At 36.4% G+C, this 17326-nt stretch overlaps 1 protein-coding gene across 1 annotated transcript; it reads right to left on the bottom strand.

The window, feature by feature from the left end:
• Positions 1-2973: 2973 nt before the first annotated feature.
• On the bottom strand, positions 2974-10270 carry LOC125874032 (uncharacterized). The gene is made up of 9 exons (XM_049554841.1): positions 10017-10270; positions 9041-9250; positions 8676-8743; positions 8099-8152; positions 4694-4957; positions 4550-4612; positions 4047-4115; positions 3899-3944; positions 2974-3419 (listed from the first exon to the last, which is right to left on the bottom strand). Exons 1-9 carry the CDS (start codon positions 10048-10050, stop codon positions 3358-3360), a joined length of 870 nt encoding a protein of 289 aa, XP_049410798.1. The 5' UTR covers positions 10051-10270; the 3' UTR covers positions 2974-3357.
• Positions 10271-17326: the final 7056 nt, after the last annotated feature.

Raw genomic sequence — 17326 nt, 5'->3', positions numbered from 1 at the left:
AACTATGTCCAAATTATTTCTTATGCAATGTTTATTTCGATATATTAAAAATGACATGCATTGCATAATTTCTAAAATAAATTATCTATTTTAAAAAATATCCTCCATAAATATGATGGAACGAATGTTGAAAACGTTTTGAAGAACAATTGTATCTTAAACCATGCAAATGCTTATCATTAAATCGTTATGCATTACTAATACCATAAATTTACATGTATTAGTTAACATACCTTCATACCAAAAGAAAGTATAGCAAATAAAATATTAATAATACTCAAAGCTAATGCATGTATTATTTTTCTAATGCCCTGTAACATCCCGAAAATTTCTAAGTTAAGACTCGAGTCATTCTTCATTTGTGAATAAGATTTTACCGAGTGATTCTAATTTTTTTTAGTGTTTAGTTCACTAGATGTAACAACTCAGATTTCAAAAAAAAAAAAAACTGAAGAGAATTTCGTTCAAGTCACCCATCAGTTTTTAGTTTTGGGTCAACTTCAATCAACCATATCTTTTAGCACATGAGGAGTTAGGTGGCCCATGACTTACCAAATGGAAGGTCTTTAAGTCCTCTTTCCAACGCCGACAATTTTGCTAAATTTCGAGCTCGAAGTAAAGAGTTATGCCGTTTGAGTGAAGCCTTTCTATTTAAGGCATTTCATCCGTTTTAGAAAAGGATATTTTGGTCTTTTCCTTTTCCTACTAAGCCTAGCAACATTTTCCTCATCCAAATAAGGGTCTAATTAGACGCTAAGTTATTTTTTCACGTTCCTAAACACTTAGAAAAAATAGAGAAGAGTTCAAGAAGAGAAAATCTAGGTTTTCAAGTTTCCTTCAAGAATTGTTGATTTTCGCCAAGAACATTGTTCTTTCTAGGTATGTAAGTCTTCTCACAGTGTTGGACTTGTTCGTCCTCACGTCATTCATCTATTCATCTATGAATTCGTTCATGAAATTGTTATATTCAGAGATTCTTGAGTAGTTCTTGATTTTAGGTTCATTTTTTAACAATAAAGGTTTTGAGTTTCTTGGGTTGAGGATCTTCAGTATGAGTTGTGATTCTTGAAAGGGATTGTATGAAATTCTTCATGTATTTGTGCTGAGGTTTGAGAATCAAGAAGAGTTTAGGAGAAATTCCCCAATTCTAAGCTAGTTTGAAGCTTGAATTTATCAAAAAAATTCATCGAAGTCGCTGGGGAAGGGTTGGGGTGACGCATCACCAGTATGCCAGGAGCGCTGGGGAGACGCGCCACCAGTACGCCCAAATCCAGCCCTAGTACTTTGGGGTCTGGCGCGACGCGCCAACAGTACGCCAAGAATGTTGGGGCAACGCGCCACTGATACACCAGGATCAGCTGGTCGTTTTTTCTTCCGTACTTTTTTCTGAACGTGTTCCATTGAATCGTGACTATGTTCTCTTCTTTGTATTAGCTCCTAAAGTCTCCATTAACCCGTGAGAGTTCCTACATGTTATAATCACATGTCTTAATTTTCATTCAAAACTAAAGTGAGTTTAAGAGAAAAGTTCAAGAGCTTTTATTGAGTTCTGAGTACTGAGTTTCTATATTGTTATTGTGGTCCTTGAGTTGATTCGTTCATGTTAATATTTCCGCATGAACCCTATGAATTGAGTATTCTTGAGATGAGTAGTATCGTTGAGTTTTGAGTATAAAGTTTTCTATATTGTTATTGAGATCCTTGAGTTGATTCGTTCATGTCTATATTTCAGCATGAACCCTATTTTGAGAATCTTTTAAAGCCAGTGATTGTGTTTTAAACAGAATTTTTGATGAAGTAAAGAGGAGTTTGAGAAAGAGTATAAGGGAACTAAGTATTTTCCAAGTGTTTCATTTTTACATGAAGAAAGAGAATATTTTCTTCAGCAAGGAGAAACTTTGATTTCTAAACGAGTTTATGAGTTCAGAGTTATTTCAGAGAAGTTACCTCTTTTATGAGGATAGTTTGAGCAATTATCTCAAAGTAGAGAAAGAGTATGTTTTATACATTTGAACATGAGTATATATATCATTGGGAGTAGTATTGAGCATCGGATGAGTTCAGACAACTCAAAATCCTCATAAATTATATATGTCAACATGTGTAAAGGATCATACTTTTTAGATGACTCCCTATTGCTTTCGAGCATAGCTTAGTGGATCCACTTAGTTGAGGTGGTCTATACCCCGACAAGGTATATGACAGTTCTAGCAGCGTGGACGAGATGTTATATCATCACGTAGCTCATGGTGATGGTTGTCAGTTAGAGAATCTCACAAATAGAGTTAAAAGTATATTTTTATTATATCACTTAATATGTTGAGTTCAGAAATGAGTAAGTATTTTTGTAAAGTTTTAAATGCTTTCATTCCCTTAATCCTTTACATTCAGTTGAGTTTATGTTTTATCTATTGCAGTCTTATCAGTTCAATTATTTGTTATTCAGCTATATTACATACTCGTATATTCAATATAGTGATGTCATTCGACCTGCATCTTTTAATGATGCAAATACAGGTTCTTAAGATCCTCAGCAAAAGACTGTTGAGATCATTTCGTCAGCTAATGAGTAAGACTTCCTTGCTTTTGGAGGACTCTAGTTTTTATGAGTTGTTACTAGTAATTTTCTCGAGGAGTCGCAACTCTTGTCCCAACACTCATCCTTGTATACAGTAGAGGCTTCATAGATAGACAGTTTTGGAGAATCTTTAGTTTCAAATGTTTTATTTAAAACTTATGTTTCATACTCAGTATATGCAACGAAGTTTTGAGATTCAGTAACCTATTTTTAAACGTTTCTTTCAATTTGATGTTTATGTATGCTTGAATTAGTCTTCCGCTTGTAGTCAGGATGAGGGTTCGTTTGGGGGCCAGCAACGGTTCTCGAGTGACGGCCACGTCCCAGGTGTAGGCTCGGGTCGTGACATGCCCTCTACCAAACGACCCCTAAATAAAATAAAATAAAGTGAATGGTGATAACCAAAATAACATGTTGAATTCCATGGCAAAATATGTAGAGTTGCTCCAATCAACCACGCCTAAAAATAGGCAGTAATTGCAAACTCCACCATCAATACCCTTTTCTGGTCCCTATTGATAACGCCATCAGCGTTACATAAATATACAAAATCATACAGCCAGAAAAAATAATAAAGAGTTCTCAACTTGGATCGGACAATCTTTTATTGTTCTAAAGCCGAATTAACCTGTAATAAAAAGCTTACAGTTACCAATCTAAACTTGCATCCCAAATGGGATTAGGAGAGTCCAAAGATGACATAGTTGACCAAAATACAAGAACAAGAAAAGCAGCATTAGTACTCTCCAAGAATTCGAAAACTAGAGGTGTAAGCTATTTCAGTTGATACCACGGAATGATGGCAAGACAGCAATTAGTGGATCACCATAACCAACAGCTTCTGCAAAACACCATGGAGTGAATAGTGAGTTAAGGTTTTCAAAAAAAGAAAAAAAAAACATTAGAGCACAGTAGATAGTAGATACCATTAGAAAATTTAAAATACATGCACAGACCCACATCAAATAAGTTAAATGGTTTTGGAAGACAAAAGATTCGTCAAATGCATATGCCAATAATACTAGGAGAATGGCAAACAACCAAGTGTGCTCGGTTGAAAAGAATCATCATAATGTGCAAAATGGGCAAAACTCACTCAGGCATCAATTAAGATCTCAGGCAAATACAAATGCAGCACCTATATATTAGGAGATTAGCGCAACATTTACAAGTATGCCAGGTGCTTGTATTTCACTGCAAATTTTGTGGTTTTAAATTTCTCATATGCACTGTAATTGTTAATTTAGCGTGAAATTGCAGCTGTGACAACTTGACGAGTAAAACAAGGTGGAGAAAGAAAAAATGTTGAAAGACCAATACCGCCATCATTAAAGAGGATTTTCAAGACTTCTCCAGCCGCATCTGACTGCTCAACAAATAAAAAAATAAGAAAGTAAAAGAAAAAGGTCAGCAAATATTACCCTGAAAGCAGATAATTTAACAAAAAAAATGCCTTAAAAAGGCTTACCCTGACAGGAAGTTCTGTCCCAAACTGATCCAAAAAGCCAATAATCTGTCCCTCCTTGATAATATCACCCTGCACACAACCACACATGCATGACTCAAGCGCTAAGCTAAAAAGCCTCTGTCAGGTTTAATCCTGGTATGTGAGCATCAGATTGAAGACAAAAGCATATGTCAAAGGTCTACTGAGTTCCAAGATCTAGTAAACCACTGGCGCTCAATCCTTAAGATCTTTAAGCATAGAAATGATGATGCTCACAAGGTATACACAAGCTAGATGTCCTTGGCTCATCCCTTCCAATATCTAGACATGATAGTTATTCAGCATAACAAAATGTACTCTTTCGAAGAACTAAACCTACAACCATCTAGTAGGTCAAGAGATACAATAGGAAACTAATCTAATTTTAGGAGAAAGAAGTTGGTGATTATCTCTATAATATGAAAGCCTTTGAAAAGAATAAAGTTCAGAACATAATCCAAAGGGTTGGATTTATGATGGGTTACCTCTTTACATGCAGGAGGTTGTTTCTTTCCCTTTAATGTCCTGGCCCTTCGGAATGAACCAACCTGTCGGAAAAAAGTGGAAGCCGTTGCTGACATAGTACATGATACATGCTTAAAAGGTTTAACAGGTCAAGTAATACATACCGTGGGGCATGATACAAGAACATAACCACTAGCTCCAGTAGACTCTAGAGCTGCTAATTTTGCTGATTTTTCAGCAGCAACATTTGTGAATGGGCTGATCTTTCCTGAGGATGATTTCCCTGGGGATGCTGCAGGAGCAGCAGCTGTTGATGAAATGGATGGTTTGCTTGCACTAGGTGGTGGTGGTGGTGGTGTGGAAACAACAGGCGCAGGCACTACTGGAGCTTCAATGTTCCGTTTCAGGTGCAGTTCAAAATCTCCAACCTATGATAAATGCCACAATATCCAATCACACATCAGTAGAAATCATAAAACCTTTTCTTTCAGACCATATCAGAAGATAATTTTTCTGAAATAATATTTAGAATTATATTTCAACAAAACAGAATATATAAATATTTACGACAGAAACCGACAAAAGTGATTATCTACACTGGCAATGTGTCATGTCGAAACCAACATGGACTTTGTCTGAAAATCTGAAAATTGACTATCATAGTCATTCCACAGCTTTTGGTGACAACTACAAACCTATGTGGACGATAATTGCTACAGTTCCAGTATGACAGTAGTACTGTAGGAGCAGCTTTCAACTCTTCATGCAGAAATGTTTCAACATTATATTTTTTCTCATTGCAGTATTATATAAGAACAAGCTTGGTGGTACAGAATTGTTGAATCCTGCAAAACTCCCGGCATCAATATGAACCTTTATTCCTTCTTTTCTTCCACTGTGTATCGATACTGTATATGAAATTCTGATTCCTATGGTGTCAATGCTAGGAAGGTATAGAGGTCGCGTTTTGGGTAGAAGGTTAGTAGGTAGTGGAGTGTTGTCCTATTGTTTGAAGGTTTAGGCTTCTTAGAGTGTGTAGTACTAGTCAATTCTCAAAAAAGAGTGTGTAGTACTAGTCGTATTCCAGTAGTTCTTGCTTTTGATATCTATCAACATATGTAATTTATTGTGTTTTGATTATCACATTATTTTGTTGTTGCTATTGTTCCTTTCTTGTAGGCTCTGCAATGCTTTTCTTATTAGTTGCAACTATGATTGCTTCATTGTTTTCTTCTTCTTTTACTTGGATTTGTTACCTCCACAAGGTAGTGGTAAGGTCTGCGTACACTCTCCCCTCCCCAGACCCCACTTGTGGGATTCTACTAGGTATGTTGAGTTTTATGGCATCAATGCTTGAATTTACCCAATTATTACCAAATATACCATCACACTTTTCAGATCAAAATGGGTAGTTCTGAAATAGCAAATTTTACCATCTCAAGATATTCCATACTTGTTTTAACAATCGTAATACATTTTTACAACTTTTATTTAAACTCATATTTTTTATCGTTAAAAAGGTTTTGTATTAAAAGTCCAGCAACCAGAAGGTGATGTGGGGAATTTACAAGGGTTAGCTCCATTACATATTGTGTAATGAGCTCAAAAAATCTATCATGGCCTCTATATCATTTGCAATTTGCCATGTTACACCAAAAAAAATACAGTTGGGATAAACATCTGTACTTCTTAGTACTAACTACAGACTGTAAGGAGCAAACTCACACCTATTGGTTGTACTCTCCCACCGTTACCACTAGGCTATAAGTTTTAGTACTGGTTAACTAGTAAAATAAGTAATATGTAAATTGCAACCAAGCTGAGGTTTGATTAGTGACTAATGAAATCATTTTAACATATGCTGGACGTTCGACCACCGAAGCCATTCATCTTATGCGTAGACTGGTAGAAAAATATAGAGAAAGGAAGAGAGACCTGCATATGGTGTTCATTGACCTGGAAAAGGCTTATGACAAAGTACCGAGGAATGTTCTCTGGAGGTGCTTGGAGTCTAAAGGAGTCCCGATGATGTATATTAGGGCGATAAAGGACATGTACGGTGGAGCCAAGACTCGGGTTAGAACAGTTGGAGGAGACTCAGAACATTTCTCAGTTGAGATGGGGCTGCACCAGGGATCAGTCCTAAGCCCTTTCCTATTTGCTTTGGTGATGGACGAGTTGACGCGGTCTATTCAGGAGGAGGTCCCATGGTGTATGTTATTTGCGGATGACATAGTACTGATTGATGAGACGCGGGACGGAGTTAATGCGAGGTTGGAGGTATGGAGACAAACGCTGGAGTCCAAAGGGTTCAGGTTGAGTAGGACCAAAACAGAATATTTAGGGTGCAAATTCAGTAATGTGGTGGATGAGACAGATGTGGATGTGAGACTTGCCGCACAAATCATTCCTAAGAAGGAAAGTTTTAAGTATCTTGGGGCTGTAATCCAAGGGAGTGGTGACATCGACGATGATGTTACACATCGCATTGGGGCTGCTTGGATGAAGTGGAGGCTTGCCTCTGGAGTATTGTGTGATAAGAAAATTCCACCGAAACTTAAAGGTAAGTTTTACAGAGTGGTAGTTAGACCGGCCTTGTTGTATGGAGCGGAGTGTTGGCCAGTCAAGAACGCACACGTTCATAAAATGCATGTTGCGGAGATGAGGATGTTGAGATGGATGTGTGGGCACACTAGGAGCGACAGGATTAGGAATGAGGTTATCCGGGAGAAGGTGGGAGTGGCCTCTGTGGAACACAAGTTGAGGGAAGCGAGACTGAGATGGTTTGGACATGTGAAGAGACGGAGCGCAGACGCCCCAGTGAGGAGGTGCGAGGTAATGGTGGTAGAGGGTACGCGGAGGGGTAGAGGTAGGCCCAAGAAGTATTGGGAGGAGGTGATTAGACAAGACTTGGCTATGCTTCACATTACCGAGGACATGACTCTAGATAGGAAGGAGTGGAGATCACGTATCAAGGTTGTAGGTTAGTAGGGCTAGCGTGCTGTGTTCCCTTGCAGGGGTATGGGTTGTTAGCGTTTGGAGTAGACTTAGCCTTATGTTGTTTACTGCGTTTCTCGCATCGCATTACTTTCTTGTTGTTACTGTATCATTTGTTGAGTATTCGCTATCGTTTGTTTTGGCTGGTATGTTGTATATATATTGCTCCTGTCTCTTAGATTTGTTGTTCTTGAGCTGAGGGTCTCCCGGAAACAGCCTCTCTACCTCTACGAGGTAGTGGCAAGGTCTGCGTACAATTTACCCTCCCCAGACCCCACCTAGTGGGATCTCACTGGGCATGTTGTTGTTGTTGTAGTAGATAGTTCAGGTCATGTGACAGTGGTAGAGCTATAATGCATACTCAGTGGCTCTGGAATTTCAGAGGATTTGAAGATAAAACATGCTTCAACCTTCTCCTTTGGTTAAATCCAACTTCCTCAGACTTTTAGTCTTATATTCCCGTCTATAGTATAGTTCCATATTCTATTTCAGAATCTCCCCAACAAATAAAAAGGCCGAGTGATTATGCACTATACATGAAAGGATGCACCAGCAGACAAAGAAATGCTTACCTTAAGTTTCAGCTCAGCTACCTCTGTATCATCACACACCTCGGTGATCAGAGCCTGATTTAAATCAGTAGAACAAACAAACAATCATGCTTAAAGTCACAGCAAGCAAAGTACTAGTCTAAAATATGTCGAAGATAAGAAAGCGGTATTAAAAAAGTATCATTACGACATTTGCCTACTGAGGACTAGAAGACATGATTTTGACTAGGTTGCCAGAATTAAGTAAAATGACACTGGTGACTATGGGTTCGCCACAAACATGAGCAGTATTTTTAAATCAATACAGAAAATGAGAATTAATTACCTAATCACAAGTTCAAAATTATACCCGATAAAGACTGGCCGAAGTTGCAAGATTACTTGGTTTCAACATAGTTCAATTTGCATTTGCTTGAAAATGGTGATAAAAGAAAATCCATAGAATTCATGCTTTAATACAGAAGGACCAATTAAGCCAAAAATTTATCATGCATATAATGATAAATAATCAACGCAAGGTACTTACAGCAACCATAAAAAAAGGAAAAAGAAAAAAAAGGCAGTAAAAACATTCCAACTTCCAAAGAGATAAACCAACCTCAAAACCCTTTGGAAATGTTGCTGTTGGCAGTGGACTACTCTCTGTTGGAACTTTTTGATTGCTATCTGCAAGAAATGCCCATTCAGATTAAAAAAGTTAGATGTGACAGAAGATTACTTTCCACTCTTAATCAGATAAATGCCAAAATGATAAGCTTTAGATTCTAATAGAAGATATGCATGCTGCTGAGAATGAATTATAGGGTGATTGCAAGCACAACGGTATGGTAGATATCAAAAAGTACTAGCACATCAAATAAACCAAGAATGAGATGTACATTCAATATAATAGCCAAATGGAAATTAGAAAAGATTAGCCCCTAACTACTGATTTACACCTGGTGCAGCAACAAAGCAACTCACCACCAGATTTCGCTGTCACAGTTGTTTCAGATGTCTTTGCACATGACAGTGTCAATCTACCGTGCTTGTTAGGAGAAGACATGAGCCTTGCACCATTTGAGGAGCCCTTTAGGGACAACTTAGTAGGCTTGGAGAAGGCAATGCTATTTGTTGGAATAATGCCAGGCATTTCAATTACTGACCTCACATGGGAAGTGGTACCAACTGAATCTATCAGAAACAATAAAGTAGGATAACAGAAAGATTGATTAGAGTCATTGGAGGATATCCCACATGAAACAGATAGCTAGAGAAGAACTATTAGCAATTATTTATGCAAGAAAACAGGTTGGCACCAGTAAGATAATTGAAAAACTGGATGCAGTGAATGCCAAAAGATTGATTCTTAGTTTATCCAAATGAATCATTCTTCTGGTCTCTAAAATTATATTGGACCTTCTTTTCGTTCAAACAGAAGGAGATTCGTTAATCAACATCAGTTTATACTCATTAATTAGGATTCTACCTCATGTTTTTCTGACTCAATTTTACATAAGTCCCTATAATCAGCAGAACTGAAAGTAAATTGTACGAAAAGACCTTACAGCTTCATCAATCCAGAACCACTAGTTTGAAGTTCCTTTTAGAGTCTCGACTAAGCTAACACATATTTTTAGCCACAAAAACTAATACTAGCAGTCGCAGAGAAGAAAACAGAGAGATATCCGCAAGCTTTAAAAGCTCACTTCAATATAAATAACTAAAATTCAAACGCGTGCAATCTCATATTTATGCATTTACACCAATGTCGGATCTGAGATGAAAATAAGAAAGTAAAGCAGATCGCTATCATTTCTTGCCAATGAGGAATCTAATCTAAGAACATAATCTCGATATCCTTTATGATAACGACTATTACAGAAGTACACAGATTAAAATACAAAACAATTCAATTAGAGATGTATTCTAGAAAACAAAGATAGGAAGAGAAGATTACGGTGGAAGGAGCGGAGAACGGCGGCGGACTCCATGAGCTCTGATCGGAGAAACCGAGGCAAACGAAGAAGAAATCGGAGAGATATGAGAGAGAAAAATGGGAAGGAGGAATTTATAGCAAATGGAAAATGTGTGAGCTTAGTAGAGAGGTGAGTTATATTACTGTACTATCTTCATTGAGATGTCCGCCCATGAACTTCTATTTCTTCACCCACTTTCCGACTCTATGCTTGACACTGCAATTAGTTGCACGAAAACTCATTAGTATTATTTTATTTTTAGAAATAATTATTAATCTATGTGACTATGTCATATATTTATACATATATAGGTGAAAATTATTTCTCTCCTATTTTGCATAAAAAGAATTGTATTTTCCCTTTCAACCACGGATGAAGTTTGGGGCTGTGTAATTATGTAATAGTACATTTTACCAACATTATTTTCTAAATTTTACTATTACTTTCAATCGTATTCACACAAACTAGTCTTTTTGTCTCTCTATTGCGATACCTTCTCTCTTCTCAATTTTAGATTTGATTGTAACAAAGACAAATAAATAATATTGTTTCCACAATTTATTGCATGAGTCTTTAGTGAAGAAACCTGAACCACCTAACAAATACAAGAACCTGGTTCTTGTAATACTAGCAGAAGACTATATAACATAAACAATAAGGAAATTTATCGTGGAAAGCCTCCTTACTCAAGGGAAGAAAAATCAGGACCTACAACTGATTGAATTTCAACAATTTCTCACTAAAACTTCAAAGAACAATTTTGGATTACAACTCTATAATCTAAGGGACTAACTCCAGTACCTCAATTCAACCGATTAACTATAAATGTTGTCTCTACTTTCTAAGAAGTCAAACTCACTTCTTATTACAATTCTCACAAACTTACTTTCAAACTTAGTATAATTATCACTAAACAATGACTCTAAGTTGAATTGATAATCTACTAACTTCAAAAAGAAGCCTTAACTCTAGTTCTTCTTTCTTCTGCAGTTCTGCTCTCTCTACATCATTGCATGCTCTTGCTAGGAATCACGTTTTTTGAATGTGAAAGTCACCTTTCTCATTGAGCCAATTATCCTTTTATAGGAGTGCATAAAACCCTAGTTGATTCTTATAAGAAATGTAATAATCATCTAGGTTAGTTTCTCCTTTATTAAAACTTCCTAGTTCATTGTCACTCCCCGAACCTACACCCTGGACATGGTCGGCACTCGAAAATCATTGTTGGCCCCAAGCAAACCCTTGGCCTGGCTCAACTCTCAGCGGAAGACTTTCTCAATAAAAGATAAACTCAAAAGCAGAACTTTACTCAAAATCTCAAAACTCAGAATATTTTAAATAAAACATTCACTAGCCAAATGAGGCAACTCAAGTCTAGAACATTAACAACTGAAAATGAAAAAAAATCATTAACTACTATTGTCTATCTATGAAGCCTCTAATACTATGAGGGATGTTGGGACAAGACCTCCGATCATCCTAACAAAACTGATAACATGACAGAAATAAATGAGGGATCTTCCGGAAGCAAGGAGGCTCACCAAAGCTAACTCGAACTGTTATGGTATCAACGAAGCGCCTGTTGATGACCTTGATCTCCTATATCTACATCATGAAACGATGCAAGCCAATGGCATTAGTACATTAAATGTACGAGCATGTAAGGGGAATACTGAACATAACATAAAAGCTTGAACTAGAACTGAAGAAAACATAATTACCTCATCTCAACTCAAAGGTACTCAAACTCACAAATACTCAACTTAGTTCAATATAAAAGCAACAATAGAGATGCATTATAAAGAAAGCTCTTAAAACGATAGTTAACAACTCAATGTATTTAAAAATACAAAATAACTCAGTTTGTATATAAAGATACAAAATAACTCTACTTGGGAGATTTTCTAACCGACAACCATCACTTTGAGCTATGTGATAATACAATGTCTCGCCCACACTGCCAGAACTGTCCTATACCTTGCCAAGTACAAGACATCCTCAACTAAGTGGATCCACTAAGCTATGCTTAAAAATCAATAAGGAATCATCTAAAAAGTATGACCCTTTCTAACCATGTTGGCTACACGGTTCATGAGGACTTTGAGTTGTATGAACTCGTCCCTATATCGGTGCTCAGTACTACTCCCAAAATATACTCAGCTCATATGTTTAAAATCATTTCCTCATCCTCAAATTTTGAGATTACTACTCAAAAGACTTTTAAAAGAGATAGTACTCAAAACTCCTCATGAACTCATTTGGAAATCGATGTTCCTCTCTTTTAAAAAGTGAAAAAAATTACTCTTGGGAATACTTAGTTTCCATATATTCATTTTGAAAAATGAAACTCAACTCTCCTAATTCTCAAACTCAAGTACCCAAGTCTTAANCATGAACTCATTTGGAAATCGATGTTTCCTCTCTTTTAAAAAGTGAAAAAAATTACTCTTGGGAATACTTAGTTTCCATATATTCATTTTGAAAAATGAAACTCAACTCTCCTAATTCTCAAACTTAAGTACCCAAGTCTTAAAACAAGTTTTAAAAGATTATAAAAGACTCATCAAAATAACTGGGAAGAACTCTCAAGACTCTACTCTTAACTCTATCTTGAATTTGAATTATGAATTCAAGGGTTATGATTCATGTTACGAAGGATTTCTCGATGCTTAGATGTAGTTTAAAGTAGTTAGAATCGGAAAGGAGTAAAGGTACACCTTAAAAGAACTCAGACGAGTCAAACGACGGAAATATGACGGGGGCAGGCGACCCTAGCGCACTGAGTGGCGCGGGGAGCCAGCCCCTAAACTACAAAAGATGGTTTGGGGCGCACTAAGTGGTGTGGGCCCCCACCCCCTGCCCAGATTTCTGACGAGTTTCTTGCTTCAATTTTGTGTCTAACTCTTCTAGAATCGAATGATTTCCCTCACTCTTTTGGATTCTTAGACCCAACATAATTACAACAAAATCCTCTCTAAATCACTCAAGAACAATACTCAAACTCAAGAGCCTCATCTCAAGAACTCAAGGAAACCTCATACTTAAAGAATAAATCACAAACTTCAAGAAACTCATCAAGGATTCATCAAGAACTCACTATACTCAATCTTGTGGATGAAATTCTAAAAAAAGAATTCATTATTGGCGTGTGGGTGAACGAACCTATCACTATGAAAACTTACATATCTCGATTTGGTGTAATTCCTTCTACAAATCTCACGAATCTTGACGAACGCTTTGAACCTTTCCTCTTTTCTCCTCTTTTCTCTTCTTGAACTCTCTTCTAAAACCCTAAGCGTATTTAGGATTATGAAAACTGACCCAAATGAGTTTAGACCCTTAAATTATTACTAAAAACATTTTAAGTTGAAGGGGTAAGGAAAAGACCAAAATACCCCTCTAAGACGATTTCAGAAATTAGAAACTTATTCCTTTTTTGTTTGGTGCGAGCTCAAATTAAGCTATACATTACCCAAGAAGAGCGGTTTGGGTTCAACCACTTGCGGTAGAATTTCCAAATCTATTTAGTATGGAGATGTTGGCACAAGAAGGTGAACTCTCATTATATATCAATATTTTGCTCTGGCTGTTATTAAATTGACTACATTGTAAGTTCGAGTAACTTTTCTTAACTGGACAGGCTGACTTCAAACAGGCATATTTCCCTCATCTGAACTCGAAATTTAGCAAACTACATCACGTTGAAAAGAAGATTCCAAGACCTTTCATTTGATATCTTAAGGGACACCTAACTCATCTTGTGCTAAAGTTATGGTCGTTTGAAGTTGACCAAAAACTCACAACTTAAGCATAACTTGCAAAATTCTCAATTTGGCTCTTTCCAAATTAGTTTTTTTCTAAATTTAACTCTTTCTAATAGCGAGGTGTTACAATATCTCTCCCTTGGGAACATTCATCCTTGAATGAGATCACTCTAAGTAGACTAAGGGTGGTAACATCTAACACCCAACTCAAACACCCAATATGCATTTTGATGTTTAAATGTAAAGATAATTAAATAATCCTAATTTTAAGAAATTTGTGTATCTTTTTTAAAAATCAATTTAAAGGCACCTTTGTATTAGAACTTGAAAAAGGTTACATAGTAGTAGGAAAGCATTCCCAATCTATTTTGAGGGTTGACATGCCAGTCCCTATCGAAATTTGCAAACACAAATGTGAAGTAGTGGAAAAAGTTAAAATAAAGTCATGAACTCTTCCTCTTAAGGGGGGGGGGGGGTGGTCAAAGATTGTTTCCTTATCCTGTAAGTTTCTGATTCTTATTGTCACTTCGATGTTGTCCAACTGAAGCAAGCCTCTCATTCTTATTGTCACTTCCATGTTGTCCAGCTGAAGCAAGCCTCTCACTAATCTTGGTAGACTCTCAAAGCTTGTGTAGACTATGAACCCTTGATTATTATGACTAATCGATGCTAGCTTTCCCTCCACTCTATTTTCCTCTCTATAACAATGTTGTATTGTTATTCATCTTCTTTTGATCTCTTTTTTTTAATCGCTTTTACCTCTGTCTGCATATTACATGGTGTGCTTGTTTTCCCTGTCATACTTGTTACCAGTAGCATAGAGGCAACCTCCGTTATTACATTTTGCAAGCCCTCCACTCCCCTTAGATCCAGGCCATATTGGAGTGCTCGACATTCTGTCTAATTATTTGTCCCCCCCTCCAAAGATATATCAAGAGGGCGACTAGAATCTTACTCTCACCGTTTCTGATGACTCCACCTGCCCACACATCCCTTCTCTACAACTTTCATCTATGTTGATTTTGTAAGAATGATCTGGTGGCTTGTACCATTTAACTATTTTTGTTGTTGTGTGTACCATAGGCTTGTCAATAACGACGTGTAAAAATTCTCATGAGTCTTGCAATTTGATTTTTCCAAACTTTTGTTCTGTGAGACCAATCAGATCATGCGTTATTGCTCTTTTGGACTTATATATTGACAACTTCTTTGAACCATATGTTGTCGCACAATTAGATCTCCACAGTTCTCACATCACAAGGATAGGTATGATCTTTATCATAAAGGATGAGACTATTCCACATTTCATGCGTCCACTAATTGATCAACATTTGTATAAGATTTAGTCCTCTTATTTGAACTCCAAATAGACCTGCAAATTTACTCCATATGTCTTTGGCAAAATTCCCAGAACAAAAGAGATGTTCATTAGATTCTAGTTCCAGAACTGGTGGTGTGCAACAGTGACACTTTGCCTCTAGATTTCTACAAAATCTGCCAGTCTTGGTATCGGTGGGAAACTCGTGATGTGGTGCTCTCTATATTATAAATGACTTACTGAAGGGAGCCATTTTATGCCAAATTTTGGAATCTATATCAGAAATCTTCCTTTTTATCCATAGTTGATCCCAAACATAAGCAACTGTGAAGGAACCTATACTTGTTATCCAAATTGCTTTGTCTTGTACCCCATGTGTTAAATATATATGTTGTTGGTTCAAAATTTCTTCCACCTCTGTTGGTATGCCCATCTCTCTTAAGTGTCATTCCACACACCATTTGTCGTCACTTCTTTCAACAATACATCAGTATAGTTTATGTCACCCTCCATCAATAAAAGCTCCCTATTTTGCACAATTGCCATACCAAAAGGATATGTTACCTTCCCCCGGTGTCCATAATATATGCTTCTCTACTTCTGCTCTAATGTTGCACAAAGCTTTTCAGAAAAGTGATTGCCCAGGCTTCCAAGTTGCTGCTACAAAGTGTGACTTTTTAAAATATTTTGCTTCTATAAAATATCTCAATAATGAGTTCTCAGTTCGTAAATTCCACCATGCTCTCACATTGAAGGTTTTGTATACATCTCTAGAATTCCTGAATTGTGTTCCCCTTCTTTATAAGGATAGCATAATGATTTCCATGCCACCCAGTGGTGTCTTTCATTACCAACAGATGCTTGTTGACACCCAATTTTGGACCTTCACATTGTATATTAATCACCAAGCTTCTTGAATTTCTAACGATTTGAAATAATTGACTTTATAAAATTCAAAATATTTTCCAAGTCATTTTAAGTAATTCCATCATTTTTACAACTTTTAAACTTATATATTTTATATAATTTTGTATGTATTTATGAATATTCGAAAATCGTCTCAAAAAGATTTTACATTTTTTTAGTTAAATATTTTATTAGTTTAGTTTGGCTTAAATTATAGTTATAATTTCGAGTTAATTAGTTTGTAGCTAAATTAATTATTTTATAATTAAGTTAATTATTTTATGTCGTTAAGATTAAGAAGCTTATTAATTAATTATATTAATTCATCTTATTTTAATTTTGGGTCATTCCAACCCAACAACAATTTACGTCAACCCATTGTTGCCTCCAATTTCCAACCAACATTACAACCTACCAATATAACCCAATTCTTTTTCGGCCCATTACCAACCAACCCAACTCTCAAACCCAAGTCCATTCCAACAATTCTTCACAACAATACATTATACTATCAACATTCCAAATCCAAAACAGACCCAGCCCACAACCAATTCCAATGACCCAGCATACAAACAACAGTATCCGATCCCACTTCACTTCTTCTTCTTCTTCTTCAGACGAAACGCAGAAAATCAGTAAACGTCAACACCTGCAGCAGTGGCGTTCCATCCCCCTTTTCAGAAATTTTCATCCCTTCATTGTTGCTTCGAAAAGAGCATTGGAATTTGAATTTCAAATTCAAAATTTCGACCGTTTTCCCCCCTAAATCGACCCCAAATTCCCTATATATAAACCTCCATTTTTCCTTAGTGTTGAGGTGGGAAAAAGAGAGGAAGAGAGAAATGGAAACAAGAGATTTTACATTCCAAAAAAAAATGGAAATTTATTTTTAAATCGAGAGCTAATTTTTGTATTGATTCTCTTCTTACTCGAGTATGGTTTAAAAGCTTTATGGTCAAGCTCGTTGTCCTAATCTCACTGCCCCGACAAAGGTAATATCCCTTTCCCTTTGCTAAGTTCTTCTTCATCTCGTGTTATTGTTGTTTCGAAATTTTCAATTTTTTTGATCATGTTGCCGCTGTTTATTTTCTGATTTCTTTAATGAAGATACAAAGTTATGATTTTAACATTTGAATATGGCTAAGTGTTACTTTTCTCGCTGATGAAATATGTTGTTGTGTTATTGATCTTATTTAAACCATTATTTTGATCAAATCGTCCTAGCTAGTCTCGGCTTATTGTTGATGTCAAGTAATTGGTCATTTTGGTTTGAGTTAGTATATTTTAGTTGTTGAGGTATAAA

This window comes from Solanum stenotomum, chromosome 8, assembly GCF_019186545.1.
Source record: "Solanum stenotomum isolate F172 chromosome 8, ASM1918654v1, whole genome shotgun sequence".
NCBI lineage: Eukaryota > Viridiplantae > Streptophyta > Magnoliopsida > Solanales > Solanaceae > Solanum > Solanum stenotomum.
Note: the sequence above shows the minus strand (reverse complement) of the source record. Positions and strands in the feature narration are given on the sequence as shown.